General features: G+C 34.1%; 1 protein-coding gene across 13 annotated transcripts in view; it reads right to left on the bottom strand.

Moving 5' to 3' along the window:
- PPFIA2 (PTPRF interacting protein alpha 2) overlaps positions 1 to 23,564 on the bottom strand; it is a 324,459-nt gene that overhangs the window by 67,188 nt on the left and 233,707 nt on the right. For all 13 annotated transcript variants that reach the window (XM_039386745.1, XM_027747811.2, XM_039386744.1 and 10 more), the window contains 2 exons: positions 15,788 to 15,904; positions 899 to 1,120 (listed from right to left, as the gene is read on the bottom strand). In XM_039386745.1, the coding sequence (XP_039242679.1) occupies positions 899 to 1,120; positions 15,788 to 15,904 (339 nt within the window). The remainder of the gene's footprint in view (positions 1 to 898; positions 1,121 to 15,787; positions 15,905 to 23,564) is intronic.

Here is a 23,564-nt window from a genome sequence, read left to right as displayed (position 1 = left end):
CAGATCAACACTCCTGCCCAACTTAGTGTCATCTATAAACTGACCGAGGGTGCCTTCGATCCCCTCGTCCAGAAAATCAGTAAAGATAACAGAACTGGCCCCAATACTGAGCTCTGGGGAACACCACTAGTAACTGGCCACCAACTGGATGTAGATCCATTTACCACCACACTCTGGGACCAGCCATCCAGCTAGTTTTTCACTCAGTGAAGAGCATACCCATCCAAGCCATGAGCAGCTGTTTTTTCCTGGAGAATGTCATTGGAGACAGTGCCAAAGCCTTTACTGTAGTTCACACAGGTAACATCCATCATCCTCTACATGGGTTAATTTCTCATAGAAGAAATTAAGGTTGGTCAAGTAGGCCCTGCCTCTCACACTCCCGTGCTGGCTGGGCCTGATCCCCTGGTTGTCCTGCACATGCCATCTGATGGTACACAGGCTGATCTGCTCTGTGACCTTCCTGGGAATGGAGGTCAGGTTAAATATATGCATACAAATTCGTATACATATACACACGTGCATAAATACATATGAAATACCTATATTAAAGAAAGCAATGTAAAGGAAAGATAACTAATACATACTAAAATAGATTCTAGAAGCCACCCATCCAGACATATTGAGAACATCTGCCTAAGAGACGATACTGTAGAGAACACTAAGTAGAACTACAAATTTAGAGGAGGAAAGCGAAGGAAAGTTAAATTACTTTTTCACTTCTTGAGAAAAAGGAATAGATTTCTAGTACTATTTCTTAATATTACTGTCTCTTATGTTCAAGGGCTTTCACCAGTGCTCAACTTTTGCTGCCTGTATAGATTGGCCTTTATCAGTTTGTAGTGGGTATCACAGGAACAACAATCAAGAAATGACATGAACGTGGTGAATTCCTTACCTCTCTAATGTCTCTCTGATATTTACTGTTCATTTCCTCTGTTTTAATGAGCTCCTTTCTCGTGGTCTCTGCTTCCTGCTCTACCTCTCCCACCCGGGAAGACAGTGCAGCCAAACGCTCCTTCATTTGTGCCATTTCATAGTTTTGCTTTTCCAGTAGTTCCTGAAGTTCAACAACTTGACTGGCTTCATCATTTGAGTCTATTGAACCATTCGATAGGCGCTGTTAATGAAGAAGTGACATTACTGATTAATTATCTTTTAATGTGGACTCTAACCAAAGAATTTCTAAAATGAAGATTATTTTAAAAATTACCAAAGCAACTAGGAAAGGAAAAACACATATTCATGGTAGATAAGACAGGTATACTTATAAAAAATAGCAAAATATTAATTCATATCAATGGATTCCAGAATGCAGCATCACACAGAGATGTAAACACTTGCACTGAGAGCAGAATATTAGTCATAAAAAGCTTTACTTTGACATTCACTATTTGAGTACAGATTACAATACTACTCCTAAAAAGCACCAAATTGCATGCATTCATCTTAGCTGAACTTAGACAGCATTTTAACCTAAAGTCTATGTCATTTGCAAAATAGGTCACGCTGCAGACAGGAAATAATACTAATAAATCACAAAATCACTGTACCAGAAAGTGCTTTCAGCCTAGACAACATAATGGTTAGGCCTACATTAGAAACAAGTTCTGCTGAAGTAATTTATGTGCTGCTGAAAACCGTGGTGTGAATATGGTTATAAAGAAGAAAAAGAAAAAAAAGAAAAGATTCCAGAATGCACATTGCATTTGGAATATGATCTCAGGAGTATGATTTATATTGCAAATAAATGATTTCAGGATAGAAGTGTCAAAATATATCTATACAGAAATCTTCTCTCAAATTCAAAGAACATTATTTTACTTAATGGTTTTAACAACATTCTTTTTGCAGTCAACCATAAAACGAACCCAGATCAAGAGCACCTGCCCTGCTGTGGATCATTGAATAAAATTACTTTACTTTAAAAATTCATGACATCAAATAAGTTGTATTCTTTATACTAGTTAAGGATATTATAGATATTTTATGTTATCTGCTGAACCAACTTTCAGGACACTATGGTAAAATGCCATAGCAAACTAAAAACTTATTTACACTTAGTTTGATGTTTGGAAAGTGTTCGATTAATCTACTTGAATCAAAATTCCATTAATATGCAGCAGTCACAAATGTAAACAAAACAGTACTCAAACAGGATAAAACAGTCACATTTTACTCCATTTTGAAAATTTGAGATAACTTTTTAATCTATGACAATTATAATCTGTTTTACAGTTTTAATCTCCTACAGCAATTTTGGCAGTTTTCACAGATGAACAAATTTTACCTTGCACAGAATTTGCCCTACAACTCTCTAAAGAGTGGTCCAGGAATGCTGCAAGCTAATAATAAGCCAAATACCAAATCTCAAACGCAAGAAATGGCATGTGATATAATGGTAATTTTGAAATGGCAAGCCATGGTATCTTTTCATTAATAAAACTTATTTCCTTAAAATATTAATAACAAAACCACATATAGATTAAATCTGAAAGACATAAAATTTTACTACTTATTTACTTAGTATGTGAGATTTCTGGAAAGACAAATAATACTGCATTTAGAATTTGCTCTCACCACTGAACAAATATTGTGATTGCCAATTATGCATTTATATATTTTGGTCTATGCACATAAACTTCCCTCATAATTATTTGATGAGCTCTTTGTACAAACTGCTTTAGTTCTAATCATTGCTCACTTTTTTACATTTTTCCTATAATCATATATGAAGCTGGTTGGTTGATCTTTAAATTTTCCAACTTACTAAAAATGTCAACATTTTTGCTTAGTAAGATCAGAATAAAAGAAGTTTTCTTTACAAATACAAATAAAATTTTAAAGACTCATCTTAAAATCTGATATTTTTAGAATTCTTAAGCATACTTTAAAAGTTTACCTAGGCCTTTTAACTGACCTTTCATCATTTTTATGTCTCGCTCCTATTTTTAAATATATTCATTATGTGGGTCCATCACATACAGTAATCACTTCAAGAGACACAGGTAGAAAGTTATTGAGCATTAATTCAAGGGATAACTGTTCTCGCACTCCTCAGTTTTTCAGAAGGGTTTTTATCAAAATTCTATGGTAATAATTTTCCCTCTCTCCCCTAAAAAATAGCTTAAACAAGAATGAGAAAATATGTTATGACAGTAGAAGCAACAGACATCCTGTACATGATGCTGATACAAATGCATTTTCTGAATTAGTGAAGGAGTAGAAATCTCCCATGCTTCAGAGAATACCTCCCTAGGGAATAAGCTGGGGTGGGGCAGAACTACAGCATTTTCTCTATTACTGGTGTGAATAATGTCTATGTGTCAACTTTTAACTGTTTATTTCTTTTTCTCATTCTTTCTCTAGCTGAATTTGTTTTATGTGGTTGAATTTTTATGTTGAAATATTTCCTTGTACTCAAAGGCTTTCTTGTTGTTGGTGTTAATTACAATCCATTACAATTAATTAATGAATTGCAATGTTGATGCTGTATATTAATGACAATCCGCTATAAATAAATAATTAGTTGAATGTTTAAAATAATGAAATCTAAGTTTTGAAGAGATCTCTGTTAATTATTACCTGAAGCAATAAGGGAAAACTTTTCTGAAGAGAATGCTCAAAAAAACATTTTAAAGTAGACATTTTTAACTGTCATATCCCTACACCACCCAAAATCCATATTTGCAAGAAATAATGTCAAATTAGTTGGGATGGGTGGAAAAGAAAGTACTGAAAATAAGCCTAAACAATTAGAAAATATTTAAAGGAGGATAGGAAGGTTAATGAAAACTTTTGAAATGGTTGAAATATTCCAGTACAAAAAACAAAAATCGTGCATGGTCCCTAGATCCGTCTTACAAGTTAGTCATGCAGATAAAGTCTTCAACAAATTTCATGATGCTGTCTATTAAAAGTAGTCATGGAAAAGCTACATATGGACACACTCCTTAATTTCAATTATTTCACATAAAAGAGTCTACTAACAATGGCTACTTTTCCTGCAAAAAAGAAATGTAGCAAATAGCTCACATTTCAATGCTTTGAGTAGTTTACCCAGTTAGCAGAGAGTCCATCTGTTTCTATCACATTTACTTATTTAGATTTCAATGCTGCAGAAGTAATATCATCATATATTCTCAACTTCATCTTTTTCACTTTGTACAGACATGGCAGGTACACTCAGCTGTGATGTGTGCTTACTGCCACACACACCGCAACGGTCTCTGGCCTTTACTCCTGCCCCATTCCACAGGTTCTCAGCCAGATGAGAAACCTGCTTGAAAGGCCCAGTACATCCTTAGATGTCTTTGCTTGGACTAGTTCAGACCAAACAAAGGCATATGAGCAGTGTAGCACTTGCATTCCTCCTCTCCTGGGAAGAATGATGGAAAGAGCAACAGTAAGAGGATGCCTGTTATGGGTTTTTGGAAGCTTGTTTTTTTTTTTTTTTTTTTTTTTTTTTTTTTTTTTTTTTTTTTTTTTTTTTTTTTTTTTTTTTTTTTTTTTTTTTTTTTTTTTTTTGTTTTGTTTTTGTTTTTGTTTTTGTTTTTCTTTTCTTTTTTTTTTTTTCCCCCCGATATATCACCACATCAGATAAATAACTGAGAAATCACAGTCCATATTAAGAGTTTCAGAGATACTCTTACTTCATAAAGGAAGTCTTTACACTCACACAGAGTGAAACAAGATAGGAGGAGAAACAGAAAGGATGGAATAATTGTCAAGTAAATCTGATGACAGTGATGGTATCAACTACAATGTTGTACTGCAGAGGAAGTCAAAGTTTGAAAAATATCCCGCAGGACCGAGAGCCATAAGGGGTAATAGGGATTAAACAAGAAATGTCTGGGGGGGGGAAAGAAATCTTTGAATTTCTTAAAGTCTGTGGAAATGCGGGAGGAAACTAAATGCTCCCTATACAGAACAGTATGAAAAGGAAACCAACATTCCTGGTATCTAGCTTGCTTGCTTTCTTTCATTCAGGATTCAAAAAGTATAGCAATAAGACAATCTGCTGCTCATATAGGAGTATCAGCAGGGAGAAGGACAGCAAACTGGAGCATTACACGTAACCATAAATCCCCCTATATTGCTGCTTCTCTGCTGTATTCTCTCTGCCATGAGATAATAAAAGGAAAACCAGCTGCAGACCAGGGTAAACAAAGAACAATGGTAAAAGGAACATGATGAGAAAGTGTGAAATAAGACTAACCCAGAATATTGTAGCCTCTGTTTATCCAATTCATGTTGCCCTTTCAATTAAACACTAGCAATAATACTGAAGGCAAACTGATTGGAGATACACTTAGGGTTAAAAAAAAAAAAAGGAAAAAAAAGAGTAAGGACACCAGACTACAAGAGTTATCAAAAGAAATGGTAAAATTGTCCCAGGTTAGATAGCAAAGTTCTTCTCAATTTTTTATTTTGTAGAAAGAACCTTGCATTCAACAACATATGGTGTAAAATAGAAGACAAATTCCAAGAACAGTAAAAAGCATCTCCAAGTGATATTTTCTCTCCAGTTGTAAAACATCTGACAAATATGTTTGGTCTACATACTATTGACTTATAGTATTTTGTGTATTTTTGTATTGTGTTAGAATTTAACATCAGAGTGGTGAGAAGGAAAACAATAATATCTCAGGGGGTTACCTCAACAATCTGCAGTGGAGACAGGACTCATTACCTTGATGGAACTCCTCATCTGTGCCCCTTAGTTTTGGTGGTAAGAGCACAGGTGATTCACATGGTGCCCATGTGCATAGGCATTTCTCTGCTGAAGGACTAAATTAAAAGCTCTGTCTAAACAAAAGGTCCCTTTACATAATTGAAAGTAATCTTAAAATTTCAAATCTGGTCTTTTAGAATTCTTAGAACAAGCTAGTATTTTTATAGCGTAAGCACTGGGTTGTGTGGTTGGGGGTTTTGTGTTTTGGGGTTTTTTTAACCCTAGAATTGTGTGCCCTTTTCTACTCTTTGCTAAGATGCTCTCACAATCCTTTTTTAAAGGAGTACTGGCACGTTCATTGCACTATAAATCCTTAGTGTCAAAACTGAAGTCCTCACCACATTTTTAAGTCAATACAATGTCATTGTGGTTCATCCTGAACAAATTTCTCTCAGGTTCTCCTCCTAAAGTTTAAGGGAACTGTCTTTGTTTGGTTGGCTACCTTCAGCAAATACCCAGATGACTTCTGACATATGTTACACTAGAGTCATGTCAGAATCAAGTAATCTTTAAAAACATGAAAACTTTTGTAAAAAACCACTTTTTTTCATTATACATATATATTTATTGATAAACAACCTAAAATCTAACATTAAAATGGGTTTTCAAAAGTCTTCATATAGTAAGTTCTATTCTAACTATGTGAGGGTTCGTTTGACAATATAAATATTGTAAATGTATGTAAAGAAAGAACATGAGATTATGCAAGTTCTCTCAATAACATGTTGAATTAGGGAGTTTTTTTCTTTTTTTTTTCCAGTATGAGGTGGGACAGGAAAGCAACAATCTAAAGCATACATAAAAAGATAGAGCAACGGATACAAGCTAAGGTTGAGCAATAAATCGTTTTCCAAAAATCACAATATTTAGAAGAGGCTACAAAAATAAGACAGAATTTTTTCTAAAGGACAGAACATCACTGCTGTAGAAGCCTGTCTCAAGACATGACATATCTTCATATCTGCTGATAAGCCTGTGACCCTATAACTCACAGTGACTGGACTTCAAGAGGATGCTGTTTACTACAGTGTAGAGTTCTTCCACCTCTATTCCATTCAAATACCTCATGCAAAATATTTAAAAGAAAATGATACTAGCACAGATACATTGCTATGCAATAGCCTAATTGCAAATGGCAACTAAACAAGCAAAAGCAGTATAATCATCATCTGTATAATCAGCACAGAAACCAGAACGTGTAAAACTTTGCCAGAAATAGTAGCATTACGCCTAAGCTGTCACAGTAATTTCTAAGTGGTTGGTTGCCTCTCTGAAGGTTATGATACTTCTCTAGGTTGCTCCACACATTTTGGTCCATGTCAGGCAGTATTCTCATAATTATTGCAGGTTCCCTCTTCAGTTACTCCAAATTTTTGTCCAACTTCTAATCAACTATCAAAGCCAATATTCTTTGAACTGAAATTTTTCTTCCCTACTCCAATACTGATGTAAAAATAGCTAACTTCTTCAGCACTTTTCTCTCCAAATATTCTCACTTTCTTGATCCTTCTACTGAGCCATCAAACATCTCCTGCTTTAATTACTAATTTAAAAATCTAGATTGTCTGCTTCCTGATCACCTTTCAGCTATTATTCATCTTTCCAATGCCTGTCATACTTTAGTTATTTTGCAAAATGAGGTAGGGGGGAAAAAACCCTTTACTTGATGGGTGAGCTTTCTTTTTTTCTTGTTGCTGGTCTCTCCCAGAATGCCTGCCTCTCTTTTACACTACCAGAAGAGTTTCTGAGCTCTTATGCAGGAGACAGAAATCAGTTACTGCAACTGTATTATAAAGGCTAGTCATCTGTCCAAACCAAACTATACACACAAACTCTGCCCTCATTTACCTTGACTAACTCCTTTTTCTTTGTAGTCTCTCCATCCTACCATTAGAAATGACCATCCTGGCAACTCCTTTCAGTAAATCATCCAGCAAAGGTCAGTCAGCTAATACTGTTAGCTAGCACAGTGCTTGAAATGTGAAATTCCCCTGCAAAATTCCCCTTTTAAAGCTATATTTTAACAGGTTTAATATGGAGTAGTATGTAGAGGTTTCTATTGAATAAATAGGAAAAGAAACTTATATAACTGAAAGACAAATGAATTTATATGAAACAGGTAAAGAGCTGACTTCTTGAAAAATTAAAAACCAGAGAGGTCTATTGATTTATCATTTAAAAAATGCATAAGTAATGCAGCTTCTCAGTATGATAAATTCCCTATGCTATAGGGTTGAGCAGTAAATATTCATACTTATGCAGACATACTAAACTATTAAGCAGGACAGTACTTACAAAATATTTGCCTAGATACTTTCCAAGAAAATACTGCATACTCTCCTAGACTTACTCCTTAGATTCATGAAATCTTTTAATCCTAGCTGCAGTATTTATCCATGCTTCCTTTCACTCTGAAAACTCCTCACCTCCCCAGGTGTGACAAGCCCTCAATCTTCATTAAATCCCTCTCAGCACATGCTTCTTTAATTATCTTTATCAATCTTAATCCAGAAAGAGGTGATTAGTAAGTCAGAAAGATATCTGCACTGTTTGGAAACAAACCCACCATCCACCTATCAAATGTATTTTGTGTCTGAAATGTATTATTTCTCCAATTCAGAATGTGCACACTTTGGGGCAAGGACCAGATCTCCCACTATTTTTTATGTATCACTCCCACTACTTTTTATACATCCTGCATTCTGACTTCAGTCAGAAAACAGGCAAAGAAAACATCCTTACGGCAAACTTTTTCTAAGTTAACCATCAACTCCTTTGATGGTTGGTGTTCAATCGTTGCTAATTCCTCTTTTTAAATGGTTCTTCTGAGGGATCCATATATCCTGCCTTCACTCCTTTCTCTGGCATTCCACTATGCTGCCAGTTGAAAGATTTTTTAATTTATTCATTCAAAACAAAGGAGTGTATGTGATAAAAACTAATAAGTAAAAACTGAAACTGGAAGTTTTCTACAGTTTCCTATTAATCACACAAAGTGATGAGAAAATCCAAAAATAATGAAGTCCAAAAACGGAACAATTCTGATGATTGCTCTGAAAGACACTTGTTACTTTTATTAATTGTATTTGATTTGCACTCTGAACATTTTAGCCCACTGTGTTTGTCTTGGCAAAACACATTTTACTCCTACAGGATACAATGTCTATCACTGTTGCCAATGTTTTCGCAGATATTAGTATTCATAGTCTATTAGCACTTGATTTAAATACTGTAATACGTTAGTGTTATGAGAAAGAAATAAAAATGTGATTCTTAAATCAGCTGAATGTGACCACCTGAGGTATATTATGAAGCAAAATAAACCCAGCTGTTTAGTTCTTGTAAAAAGTAATTATATACAGCTCTGAGTTCCTCATAAAATGTAACATTATTTATTTAGGAGAACAAGATCTTTGTTGCACCACAAATACAGACTCTTTTACCTCTCCTGGTATATGTGTCTTTTTCTATCTGACTGAAATACTCTGGTATTTATTCTGAAGGGAAAGGAACAACTGTGCTGGCAAAGCTTCACTTACTATGGACAGGACCAGTGTGGTACACTGGTTAGAAAAAGTAGGTAAACCCACGAAACTACTTAAGGAGTTTTAATGGTACAGTTATGAATCTTGGAATAAAGAAGAGTACCCTTGTTAGCAGGTTAAAGGTTTCACAGGGACATATGAACTATTAAAAATAAATTAATAAAGGCATTAAATAGGACCAAACAGTCTTTGTATTTTACTAGTATTTACAAGTTTCAGTTAAAAAAGTTCAACAATAAAGTTTAAAAATAGAAACACTGTGCTTCCAAGGAAAAACACCACAATTTACACTGCACTTAAATACTTAGCTTTCATGTCTTCAGTGTTACTGAAATCCATGCTGAAGTGGATTTGTTAAGCAGGAAAATTCCTGTGCATACATGACATCTCCGAGAATAAAAATAGTCATTCCCCAGGCCAATTAGTCTCTGATAAAACTCCATTAATAGCAGAAGAATTGTAGCAATGATTTGTTGTATGTTTTAATTAAAATATATGGCAAAGAATTTAGGAATATTCTCCAATATGAGACAAAAATAAACAAGATATAATTACAATTGAAAGAGATACTTTAATGGTGGACATCTAAGGTGTATAAACATCAGACGATCCACTGTTTTCCAAAGCAACTTCAGTCCTTCCCAGTTTGCATATGATCATTTCTGAAAATACTCTGTTCTACTGAATAATTAAATTTCCATGGTTCTTATGGAAGTTGAAATAAATACCAGTATGAAATAAATACCAGTATCAAATAATGAATTTATTTGAATACAAACTACTTATTCACAGTATCTTATTTCTGGGAGTTCAGCAAGCACCACTTTAAAGGGGCAGAGTTGATGTCAGGAAATGAGAGCACAATCCTTTCTATTAGAGTCTGACACTCATTCCTATTTCTTGCTCCAGTTACATATGGTAGATGGAGCATAAGACTCAGTCAAAAGTTCAGGCATCCCAACATGTCTTTAAATATACTGGTTACTGTTTTTAGTAAGGCAACCCTTATATTTGGGATATTTTGATAAGAATTATTCTTCAAACATTGTAGAAAATTATTTCCTTTCTCCAAACTGATCATGTTCCTTGGATATAGATGAAAATGATTGCTAGTTTAAAATGGCAAATAAAAGTAGAGACATTGGACTCTGTAAGTCATTACTTCATACAATTACAAGGACTTTCTTACTGCTTTTTGACAAACTCCAGAAGGAATTATAATGAAAAAATTACGCAGGAAAGAGCATAGTGGATTATGAGTTAGATAGGTGAATAATCTGGTGTTGGTCTCTGGAATGTACAGGGTTTTTTTCCTCACAAATATTAACCCAGAATATTAACCTTTGTACAGTCATTTGTCTGAAAAACAAATTAATGGGTGATTAAGAGAAAATCCATTAAGTGAAAATCCATAAAAATACATATGGTTTTTATACTATTCATGTAGAATCTTTTTTTTCTAGATCTGTATATTTTATTTATAATATAAATAATAAGACTATTTAAAGTGCCTTCACATAGGACGGGAATAAATGTTTCCAATACAGCGCTACACATAACAAAATAGAATTTGGGGTGGTGGGGGAAGCTTGCATGTATATAATCCCTAGTTGTTTTGATGTCTACAAAATGCTACAGTTTGGAACTGAGAAAAAAAAATTATTTAACTGAATCACTGGTATGCCATAATTTCTCTATTTTCTCTTTACTTTGAAAATTTTCTTACAGATTTAAACAATTAATATCATTATTTCATACAAAAAATTACACTGATACATGGCAATAAGAGATAATTCTGGAGTTTTGCATATTCTTGGATTATTTTACAAACTTACCGTTTCTCATATTTAGTATTTGTCTTTATTTCATTGGTTTTATCATTAGCCTATTTTTTGTCCTTTTTCACAGTTTTAAGGTTCCCCTTCGCCTTCATACCTGAAATCTGACCATACAATTTTCCATGAGAATGATATATGTCTTGCTTTATCATCTCATAGAACTGCTTTTGTATTCACTCAGAGTTCTGAAGCAGTTGCTGATTATATTGTGACTTTTATTGAGAATTAACATAACGGTTAAGCCTTGGTGCCTCAATCAGAGGATAGTGCTTGTGATTGCACAATTTAAAATGATGTTCCAATTGACCTGTGACACAGAATCATAGAGCTGGCCACCTAGCCCACCACTTTCTCATAAAAATTTCCAGTTCTGAACATTCCTGCTCTCAGCAACTTGTTCTAGTGTTTCACTGCTTTCACTAGATTGACTGCCTGATTCTCTGTATACCTGAAGGTACGTTTTATATATCTGAAGATAATAATTTTGTGTCCATTAGGTTCTCTAGGCTTTCAGCCTGCATTTTGAACATTCTTCTAACCGGTTATATTCTCCAGATTTCTGATTGCACCCTCAATATCTCTCTTCAAGAGTGGGGCCCAAAGCTAGAAACAAGACTTCAGCTGAAACCTTTCAGTGCTGAGGAAGGTCCAGGATTCTAATCTTGTTTACCTATCTCACCATGGCATTTGCCTTTATACTGTTGATCTATTATATTTTTACCATTCAGATTAATCCCCAGTAGAATTATTATTACAAGCCTGTTTCCCGTACTGTGTAGGTGCCATGTTTCCTCATGGAAAGCATTCCCATACCTGTATCAATTCTTTTTAAAAATATGCGGTTTTACAAGATAGCTCTTTCCATATCAAGGGATGAAGTTTGTTCCCTATCTCTGTCCCTGACAATTACATCATCCTAGGTGATAGTGTAGGTCTTACCTTCTGAATGTTTCTGCTTATTTATCATAAGAAATTTAATCCATTTCTTCCACTTTGTGATTATAGTAGAACTTTATCTGAATGGCAAGAAAGTTTTTCTGCTCAGATGATAAAAGTCTTTTTCTACATTGCCCCATTATCCACCTAAGTTTATGAAATTTTATGAAAATTCATATACTTCCAATCTAGGGATTGTGGTAAAATGGGCTTCCTTTTTTTATTATTTCTCACTAAGCAAAAATTCGCTGTCAAAGACATTCTTGCTTTTACATGAGACATAGTCTGTCCTTTCACATGAGCTCCTGAAACCTTATTCCAGAGCTGAGATCTCTTGACAACATCACCTGCACAACCACACTTTAATCTCCGGGATGTATCTTTTTTGATAAGCTGTGAAGTTTATCATCAAATGCTGATAACACCAACCCTTCTTTTCCGAAAGCTTCATCCTCATTTTGTATTTGCTTAGGATAATAACTTCCTGTACTATCACCAGTGCAATAATTTGAGGCAGTAGATGAACTTTGCTAATACTTTACTAACACCCTGCATTCAAGTTACCCCAAAGGTACATCAGGGGTTGTTCATAGGCCCTACTCAATACCATCAGGAAGGGCTCATCTGTTGTCATTCTCTGCTGTCTGTTTCAGATAGGAAACCATCAATACTGAGGTGTGCACAAAAGCAATCTTCCTCTTCACTGTTTGTGCCACTGCCTAGCTTCTCTCCTTTAACATCCCTGCATGCATCTAACATTGGTCTTATCTTGATCTCCAATGCTGTTCAGTCCCACTGTTGCAGCTTCCCTAGTTGCTTCCCAATGGATTTCTCATCGGGCACTTTATTCACTGGGAAATCTGCCTTTCCTGGCCTTTGCTTGTGGGGAAATCAGGCTTTTGTTCTTACAGATTAGGTGAAGGATCTGTGTGGCAGCAAGTGGTCAAGGATCTAGGTAGGAGAATATCTGACAACAGATATGGTTTCATTTTTTTTCCCACAGCAGATGATCTTTGTCAGGTGTTTTTTCAAACAATTTTTCAAACTCCTTTAAAGCTCTTTTTGTGCAAGTTGACCTCTTTGCGAGTTTCTATATTTGTTAGCTTTTAAATTGCTCTTGCCTAAATAATATACCTTGGAACCTTTATTGTCATAGATCATATTGGTTAGGCTCAGCCCTACAGAATATACATTACCTTATCTGTTTAATAGGCTGGCATCCACCTGCCAACAAAAGCAATTCACAGTTCAATCTGCGATCTGTTCCAGGCAAAAAAAGCTAGAAGCTTCTTGTTAGATTTTGTTGTTTTGTTTCAAAGCAGGCTAATTTCATGTTGAAACTGCTAATACTTTCCTACAGAAGATGTCTTACAAAATTTGGAATTTTGTGAAATCATAATCAAAAGCCACTTATTTTTGTCTTTTTAAAATTTTTCCTTTTTTTGTTTGTGAAGTAGTAAATATTTATAGTTAATACTTGTCATTACTTCTATTTTAGCATTATTTTCTTTTGAGATGTTTTATTTATACTTGATAATGAGGCTCCATTTATGATTACACCCTGTCACCATTAATAAGATTTCTATTTCTTAAAGATTTACTAGCTTTACTTGCCCATTTAAAAAAATACTGAGTAATGAGCCATTGTTTTATAGAAATCATTTTATGGTATAACAGAACAGTATCCTTTTGAACTTAATATGTATGTATATATATATATACATAAACTGCATTCTATAAAATGTATAGTCTCTCATTTTAGCATTTTTTTTATTTTTCCAGTTTCAGAGGGTTCTTTTTTAATTCTCAATTTTCACTATTATTTTTTCATAATTTTGCTAATATCAATGTAACTTTGGTCATATTGTTTTAATTATTGACATGATATTAACTTTTCAGTTCTCAGGCAAGGTCTCATTTTCTTCAATTTCTTTTAGAAAAAGAAAATGAATGACATAGAAAAATTCTGGGACTGTTCTTTATATCCTCTTGAGAGGAAGCAACCTAAAAGAAGTACATAATAACTTTTCTTAGCACCTATTGTAAGCATTGAAGCAATAGAAAATATTTCTCTGCTGCTGAGAAATGCAGTCAGATTATCTTCCCCCCCTACCCTCTGCCAAGTCACAAAATGCAAAACCTAAAATGTAGAATCTACTGATACTGACTGAAGCTGAACATTGATCCCCTGTATTATGGGAGGGTGCAAACCACTACTTTCAGCTTAAGCTGAAATAACATGCAAAGTTGAGATTCCACAAAATAAGAAGGAATTGATGGTGGGCACCAAGGTCATTGTAGAAAGTTAAAGAACAACTAGTGCAGAGAATGTGAATTAGAGTGGACTGGTTGATCTGGCGTCAATACAGTCTCCTCTTAACTTCTTATCCAGTATAAGGAGTATAAAGTATAAGGAGTAAAAAGTAGTAAGCACAAGCCTTTAATTCATCTTACCCTGACCAACCTAAAATGTATTTATTAGGAAGCATAGAAGTTTTCTGGACATAATATTCTGGAAACATGTAATACAAAAATTGATAGTAATGTGTTACTTTGGCTTTCATTCCTCTCAATAATGTTTAAATATGCAGATTTCTTAAAGGATGGATAGTCTTATTTCTACTTAGTTCTAATTGCAAATAATGAACCCAATGGCTCAAATCAGAAGACATAGCTTGCAAAGAAAGTGCAAAGAAAGTGCAAAGAAAGTAGAGATTTTCAGTTAAGCAGTGTATTTAAAAGCGCAGGAGAGTGGGGTGTTCACTGCTTATCAAAATTTCACAGATGTGTCTGTGAGTAAGATTTTGCAAGGAACAGGGAAATGGCTGGACAGTATTTGTTTACTGTATGTTTCTCAACCACATAGATTACTCAAAGAAAAATATACACATAAAATAAACCACAAAACTTTTAAAATTAATGCTTGCAGTGCAAGTGAACCCTTGTAAACTGGATTGTCTATAAAATAAGTAATGATGAGGGCTATTTTTTATAAGTATGATGTCTGCCAATGTTCATCATATGGCATTAGAAAAAAATGCAAAATTAGAGATCCAAGCAGCAACCCTACTCTTTTCAGTTGTCTGCCAAATGTTATGTTTTGCTTTCATTTTAATTTAAGAATTCTGAAGCAAGAGACAAAGATATTCAACTTGGTTTTTATCAATCTGGAAAACTCAGGCTTAGAAGAAAATCTTGTTTCTAAATCAGTCTCTAATTTTTTTTTATTTCAGCCTTAAGAAGCAAACACGTGGCCTGAACTCTGTATACCTATTTCCTATTGCAATAGTGCTAAGTAAGTTATATGCTCTTCACTTCTCTCTATATGAGCATGGACATGAATTTGAAAAGTATCTGTAGGCAACACAGAGGAAAATTACTTGTAGATCTCTGTCATCTCCCTATGGACAGTTTCACATTTATGTGCCACTACACTCTTCTGTATGTAACATACAAAGGATCACTCGGCAGCACATAGTATCCTTAATTGTAGCATTATGCAAAAAATGCCAAGAAAAGTTTGTTATGAGTCTAACTCAATACCCTATCAAAGAGCAAGGACCTGCCTATCAGCATTTCTTTTCCATTTAAACAAGTTAATTTTTTTATACTGCTTTCAGTAGGCAGACAACACTCTAAAAGGATGTCCCATAAAAGAGTTACATTACTAAAATCTAGTGCCTGATTATTTATCATACTGATTGTGTGATTTAATAAAAACTAACATTTTATACCTTTTCATGAACCTTTTGCCCTGGCTCCATTCCTTCAATATGCTCTGATTCAGCAGATCCTTCACCAGCTGCCATTTTCCTTTGAATGTGTGCATTTTGTTCACGCAAAGCTACAATCTGCAAAAGAAAGAAAATAAGTGGTCAATATACATGAGAAACCAGAAAACTACTGAGCAGGTGGTTTGTTAAATCTATTAACAATTCAGTGCTATGTTGGCCATTTGTGGCATTTGCAAAACTATTAAATGCAAAGAGGTTTAAAAACCAAACATATTAACCATGTCTAAAGGCCATTAAGGATACAAAGGAACCAATAAATGACACGATAGTCACCACTGTCTTGCCTTCTATCCTTCCTTTGTACTAGGATCCTTGTTTGTTTTTTTTTTAAGCTTGAAAGATGAAGCAGCAGTTAGTCATTGATTTTTTAACACTGCGAGAAGAAGACTCATTCTTTTATATAGAATTCAATGGATGCCAGACTGGTATCGTAGCAAAACAGTACCAAAAGGCTATGAATTAAAACCAAGTGATGTAAATCAAAGTGTTAGTTTTCCATCAGCTTCCCATCTGTTAGTAACAGCAACATACATTTGACATGGTTTTTTTTAAGAAAAACATGTACATTAACACCCTCTACTATGGTATTCATTGACTGTTTTAGCACATATTCAAGCAGGTTTTTGTCATTTTTAAAATATTAGTTATTTATTGGTAGTGCTACTAAAAATCCCATTTAATGGTTATGTTTAAATGCTGATTGTAAAGATCATTTGAATCTCTCTGACCAATATTTGAGATATCAGGGACACACCATTTCAAACAACTTTTCCTTAATATAAATGTTGAAAACTGCTGTAATATGAGTCAGGCTGATTCACTGCTCACTAAATTCCAAGTTACAGCCCCTGTAGAAGTCATGTGACTCCCACTGACTTCAGTACCAAGACCAAGACTTGAGGGTAACATTTCATCCAAGGCAATTATAGGAAACTGTAAGAGTGGGAATTAAAACTGTCTGAGACTATCTGCGTCTTTGGGTTGTACAAATACGCTGAGCTTTAAAACATTTTGTTTAAGTAAGAGAATTACATCTGTCCTAAATAACAGAAAAAGCTCTGTATGATTAGCATAGTCTCACTTTGTACACATTAATTGGTAATTTAATAATTGTGGGTATTTTTCTGAATAGCTTCACTCAGTTCTTTTTCTTTGGGGTTCAAATAGTTCTCAAATCAAACCTACTGCAATCATGGTTCCCACCAAACAAAATTAGCCATCAGTTAGTGGCAAAAGAAACTTTCAGGTGGATTAAATGAGATACTTCAACATATGTGTTATAAAATTCTGATTTATGTAATGCAATTATGGATAATTTGAAAAAAAAATGTAAAATCACAGGATATGTTAACTGGCAGACAAAAATAGATCTGGGTTTTTCATATGATAATCTTTTGTTGATCCATTAAAGTGAAGACATCACTATGCCTCTATTTTGAATTATCATCTACATCTATCATCTACATCTAATGCAAATCCTTACACCTCTTTAGCTCAGTAAGAATGTTGTTTAAACGTATTCCAAAATAGTTCAATTTTTCTTAGCCTCTACTGGTCTTTAGATACCATGAGACCACCACTTTCCAAGTAAATAAATAAATGAATTTTTAAAAAATCAATTGTTCCTTCAAGGCAAAAGGCAAATAAAAGAATACAATATCATGTACCATTATTTGGAGGGATTTTCTTGATTTTCTAATGTTAGGGAACAATCTCTTTTCCAAAAATCCATCCTTGTTAAACCTTACTAATTCAAAGATTTTATCACTGTAATAAATGCACAGTAAATATATACAGGAACAACACAGAGTTTGAAGTCTGGCACATCTTAAAATTTTCAGCTCTAGGGTAGTCATCATATAACAGATCAAAATTGTGAAGAAGCACACAGCTAACTTGTTTTCATACTTGTTCTATTCTTGATTTAAAGAATATATTTAGGCAGAATTAATGTTCCTAAGGGAGCATGGAAACTCTCCAGTGTCTTACAAATAAACATGAATTTTTGCTTTTCACTTTGGTCAAGCAAAAGGTTTTTAATTGCTATCCTGTTTCTTTTTATTACTTACTTATTTCTTACTTTACTTTCAATAATGTGCAAATCATTTGCAATTGTGCTAATTTAATCAATGAAGCATTTCTGTAACTTTCTAAACAGGTAGCCAAAGCATAGCGCAAGGGGTAATGATGAAGACAAAAGTGAAGGTGAAGACATAGATGACTCTAAATTTTTTCCTAGGTAGACCCTGAATCTTCTGCAATTTTAATGATTCTAACAACAGCAGACGATAATATCAGAGATCTAGCTAAGAAAATGACTGTTCAACATAGATAAAATTCAGTAATATTATTTTTAAGAAATGCATTTTTGTTCTATTGATGCTTTTATGTTTATGATTTTCAGCTTCAAACATCTACTACAAAACATGTCCACAGATAGCTTTCCAAGTATGTACATACTATCTAACCCTCTAAGGTTAAATGCTTAATGGTTTGCATGCTAAATTCCTTTTTAAAAAGTAAAAGGTAATATTCTTAAGGATGGTATCATAGCTACTGAATACAAACCAAAAGAACCCCAACTCCCAAGACAGATTAATAGAAAATAAATTTGGATAAATACGTTAATCTATTTAGCATTGTTGTACCCAAAAGTGGAAATCAACCTGAATATTCAAGTCCAAATTGTACCTTCTAGACTACGATCAAATATATCATGTATTTTTTCCTTATCAGGAAAAAATTGCTAATTGTGGACCTCAAATGATTAGATTCCTTTTCCAAAATCAGAGACATTATTTTTCTATTTAGCACACTTGACATGGACCACAGCAACACCTTTCAATGAGACTCTAAACAAGAATGTAAAATTTCAAGTCTTCCCGTAGTTAAGTCTAAAGATAGCTTTCTGTCACAAGTCTAAATTTGTCTCCCTGTTTTTTTGCCAAACTCAGTCAGCAGAACCGAAAAGTTCTTATTTTTTATTATTGAGAAAAATGAAGCAATTTTTGTCAGTTTAAGAACAAAATATAGAATATTACTTTTCTAGTTGGACCTTTCTAACTTTTGTAGCTTAAGCCCATGAAAATACCCTCTACCCTGAAGAGTTCCTTTAGCTTATTCTCATCTCACAGGCATGTTGATCTTCAACATTCTTATCACTTTTTAGTTAGTTTTCTGACTGAGAAGCAACATTGAAACTTTAAAGAATTTCCAATGATTTAGATTCTGGCTTTCAGATGTCAAAGGTACTTTGAGACAAATGGCACAATTTCTAAAGTCCTACTCTGTTGTAATAATTCTGAACATAATTATGCAACTTCAGCCTTTTTGTCTCAACTCTGGAATAATTTCAACACTCCTAAAGCCCAATTTTGGTGAGTATCCTCACTATATTACCTACATAAATTCCCTCCAAAATCTTAGCAGAATTTGTGTCCATTATCTATAGACAGTGCTGAAATATGTTTCTTAGGAAGTTAGGATTCAACAATTCAGACTCAAAATTTGAAGTGGTCTCCATTTCTAGAAATGGCCAAATCTACATATCATGCCTAAACACTTAATAGTCTGAATCCAGGTATTCAGAGAATATTCATTTCAAATATTTGATACATCATAAAACAGAATATGAATACATAAGCCAGAACTGATTGGAAGAAGTAACAGATGGAACCATACGCATCAGCCATGTTGGTTAAAAGGAAAATGTAATAAGATAATAATTTCATAATGATATAGACAACATCAGACTATAAATCAGTAAGCAATAGCATAAATTCCATCTATTTAGCAAGGGAAACAGTCTGATTACTAACCACAGTAGAACACTAAGATTTAAAATTTAAAGAAATGAAAGATTCACATTGTGGTTGAAAAAAACTACAAAACTTTGAAGGATAACCAAAAAGGAAAGGAAAAACTAACAAAAATGGCAAAATATGCCAATAGGTTTATTAGACTAAATAAAAATAAACTAGAACACACAAGATATACATGAAGATGCAATGGATTTATTCACAGCACAAAGTCTCTCATGAGACACAGAAGGAAGCAGGAAAAGTATTACTCTATATTTTTACTGTGAGTATACTGCAAATTAACTAATTTAAAATTATTTGAAAGGTGTGAGATCAGAATCCATTTCTAAATATACGAAATCCTAAATGACTGTGTACCTCTGCTGCTGAAACTTGTTTGAGTGCCATTTTTTACCTCATTACAGTTTCAGGCTTCAGGTAATTAACTTTACTATGAATACTTAATATAATTCTCTATTTAGTGATAGGACAAGGGGGATGACCTTAATCTGAAGTAGGGTAGGTTTAGATTAGATATTAAGAAGTTCTTGACTTCTTATGAAGATCCAGTGCATCATCACTTTATGAACAGGTTGCCCCTAGAAATTGTGGACTTGCCATCCACAACACAAGGTGTTCAAGGACGGGTTGGATAAAGTTCTGAGAAAGCTGGTCTATTGGAAGGTGTTCCTGCCTGTGGCAGGGGAGTTGGAACTAGATAATCCTTAAGGTGTCTTCCAACCCAAATCTTTCTATGATTCTGGGATTCTAAAACAGCAATGAAAAGGAACTACCAACTTATTAGACTTTTTTTTATTAAGTTGCCTACATCAGATACATTTTTAATTGTGCACTTGGTCTGTGCAGTCTCATGTCATTCAAAAATCTCTTATATTTATAGAACTTTGGTCTTGTCTCTTTACTGCTGTACACAAATCTTGAGCATCAATGAGCTATTATTATATTTCTGCAGAGCAGTAAACTGTCTCACTGCAAAACTTCCCCACAAAGCACCATCATTCAACCCCTTATGGTTTTGCTCAGAGACAAGTGATATTTTGGCTGCTTTCTGCCCTATGTTTCAGTGTTCTGGGCTTTTTTGTGGCCACGTGCTAAAAGAAAGATGACTGCTACTTTGCAAGTAGCTACATGCTACTTTGCATGTGTAAGAACAAACCTGCAATAATTTCTGATTTTCTTCATCAAAATACCTCAAAACCAATAAGAAATCAGCATATAACCTACAAAACACTAAGAAACTTGTCAGGTATCTTTGTTCAGATAATAGATAAAAATGTGTGAGAAAATATTTCCCTGTTCAAATATTAAGTGGAAATCCCTGGAGGTTGGTGGAAAGGAACTAAATGCATTCCTTTCTCTCTTATGAATAATGGTGATATTTGGTCCATAAATAGCACTGACAACTTTGGAAGAAAAAATGACAACTTTAGATAGGAAGAATGATTTTGTAGTTGAAAACTCAAGTGTATTCATGATTTGGAACTCTGAGATGATTGCTGCTGGTGGTGATTAGGTTTGGGGTGAATGAGAGAATACTGACCAGTGAGGGACCAGACAAAATAATCCCCTTACCACCAGGCTTTTCCGGTAAGTGTTCTGACACTCTTGGGGAGAAGCTGTTGTTACTATCAATTGTATAATAGACTGTAAAGTACAAAAATAGCATTCTGGGTACTTTTCTACCCAAAGCAATTTCCTTTGCTTGAAATCTTGGTCCCCAAGACCTTGTTCCCAATGCTGTTGTTCTGTAAAAAAGGACCACTACATATCTGACCCCAGCACAAAGCATGGTCTACATACAGAAAAAATATAGTTTCAGCCTTTGGCGTCATGTATCACCCAGCGACTTGGGGCAGAATTACAATAACTAAATGGAAAATTTTGATTTTATCCGGCTGGCACACTGCAGCATAACTGAAAAGCAAAGTGTTGAGTGCTTAGATTAAAGTGGTTATCTGATTCCTTCTATAAACACTGGGAGAGGAACATCACCAGTGGGTCACCTATGTCTGAAGTAGGTGGGATTAACACCATGCATTTATTTTTTCCTGACTGGAGGGAAAACAGACTAGAGAATCCCATTATTAGGGCTAAATTAAAACTAAATATACACTATCAAAGGACTTAAGAAATTCCAGAAATAACTCAAGTATGAAGTAAAAAGCATTTCTGTAATATGCACTAACCCGGTCCTCCCACTTCTGAGACACAGTGAGGAAAACTGTTCCAGTTGTCTTTTGCATGCATACTTCCCTTCTCCCAGTGTGATACAGTACAGAGCACTGTACACAGTACAATATATAGAAAAAAAAATATATATGCTCTCAAAAGTATATGGCCTCTTTGTAGGCAAAATAAAATCCTCTTCTAATTTTTAAAATAGTTACATAATCAATTTCTCTATTGTTGTTTTCTTTACTATTTTTGCTATTTAAATTGTATTTGAAACTATTTGCCAGTAATGGATTTAAATGTCATTACTGCAAGCATCTTGATATAATTTTGCTTTTCACTGAATAAATTACAGTATGTAGAGATATAAGGGTATTTAATTAATACATATTTCAGGCCAAATGTCTCTGTAGGATTCTTTTAATATTTAAAACAGACTCTTTTTTGTTTAATTATCTCAATTTTTCCGCTTTGAATTTATTTAATTTATCATTAAATTGGTTTAGAACAAGACGAATATACTGTTTTGTTGTTAACAGAGGCTCTAAACACACATATATAGTGTTGGACCGTTCTCCAAAACCAGTAAGAACCTGGATCACTTAAAAAATATAAGGCTTAAGAGAAAACAATTATTTTAAGCTTTTGAAAAGCTTGTCCTACTTTAAACCACTGAATTTGTTTCTGTGATTTCCCAACATTGAAACAAATCTGTCCCAGGCAATTAAACTCACTGATTTCATGTTTTTCACTTTGCTACAGATGACAGATATAGAAGAATTTTTCTTCAATTACCTCTTATTAAAGTGTTTCTTTTTACATATATAGTATGCTAAACCAAACTTCTTGTGACTACGTTGTGCCAATTTTTCATCCAGATCTTATTTAAGTAAGTCCTTCAGAGAATACTGAAATTACCTACTTGGATTTCCTCCTACTATATTCTTAACAGTTTATATTTAAATAGTGCTAAATAGCAAATTTCAGTCTACTGAAAATATAATTCAGATTGCTGGACCATCTTCTGACCTTGCTTTAATTTTGTCAGGGATAGCTGTGTTAAGCTTTAAGCAATTTCTATAATTTTTTATGGTAGATATTGTGTAGCACAGAAAATAAAGGATGCTTAGAGACTAAGGTGATTTCCTTCTGTTTTAATTAAATCCTGATTCATAAACATAAGCCTTTTCCAGTTATATATCTAATTTGTATTAAACTCAACACACGCAGCCTTTCAGAAGCCACTGGTTAGAGAGATCAGAGATATTTAAACAGGGGCATTGAAATTGTTTCAATTGTACAATAAATTTGTCGTTATCAATATTTTATTTTAGCTATAGGGACAAAAATGAACATTCATTTTCCACACATTTAAATGTAACTTTTGGAAGGAATTATAATGGTTATCAGCATTTTTTATTATCAGGGTCTTGTATAAACAATACACTATACTTCTTTCACTCTTGTGGACTACAAACACAGTGCAGGATACACACCAAGATGGGCAGGAGTGTTGATCTATTGTAGGAAGGCTCTGCAAAGGCATCTGGACAGGCTGGATCAATGGGCTAAGGCCAATGATATGAGATTCAACATGCAAAGTGCCGGGTCCTGCACTTGGGTCACAATAAACCCATGCAGTGCTACAGGCTGGAGAAGAGTGACTGGAAAAGGACCTTGGTGAGGGACTGATCAACAGCCAGCTGAACATGAGCCAGCAGTGT

This window comes from Pipra filicauda, unplaced genomic scaffold (assembly GCF_003945595.2).
Source record: "Pipra filicauda isolate LSUMZ 115617 unplaced genomic scaffold, ASM394559v2 scaffold4_size7858003_pilon, whole genome shotgun sequence".
Classification (NCBI taxonomy): Eukaryota; Metazoa; Chordata; class Aves; order Passeriformes; family Pipridae; genus Pipra; species Pipra filicauda.
The sequence above is the reverse complement of the archived record's forward strand: the minus strand, read 5'-3'. Positions and strand labels throughout refer to the sequence as shown.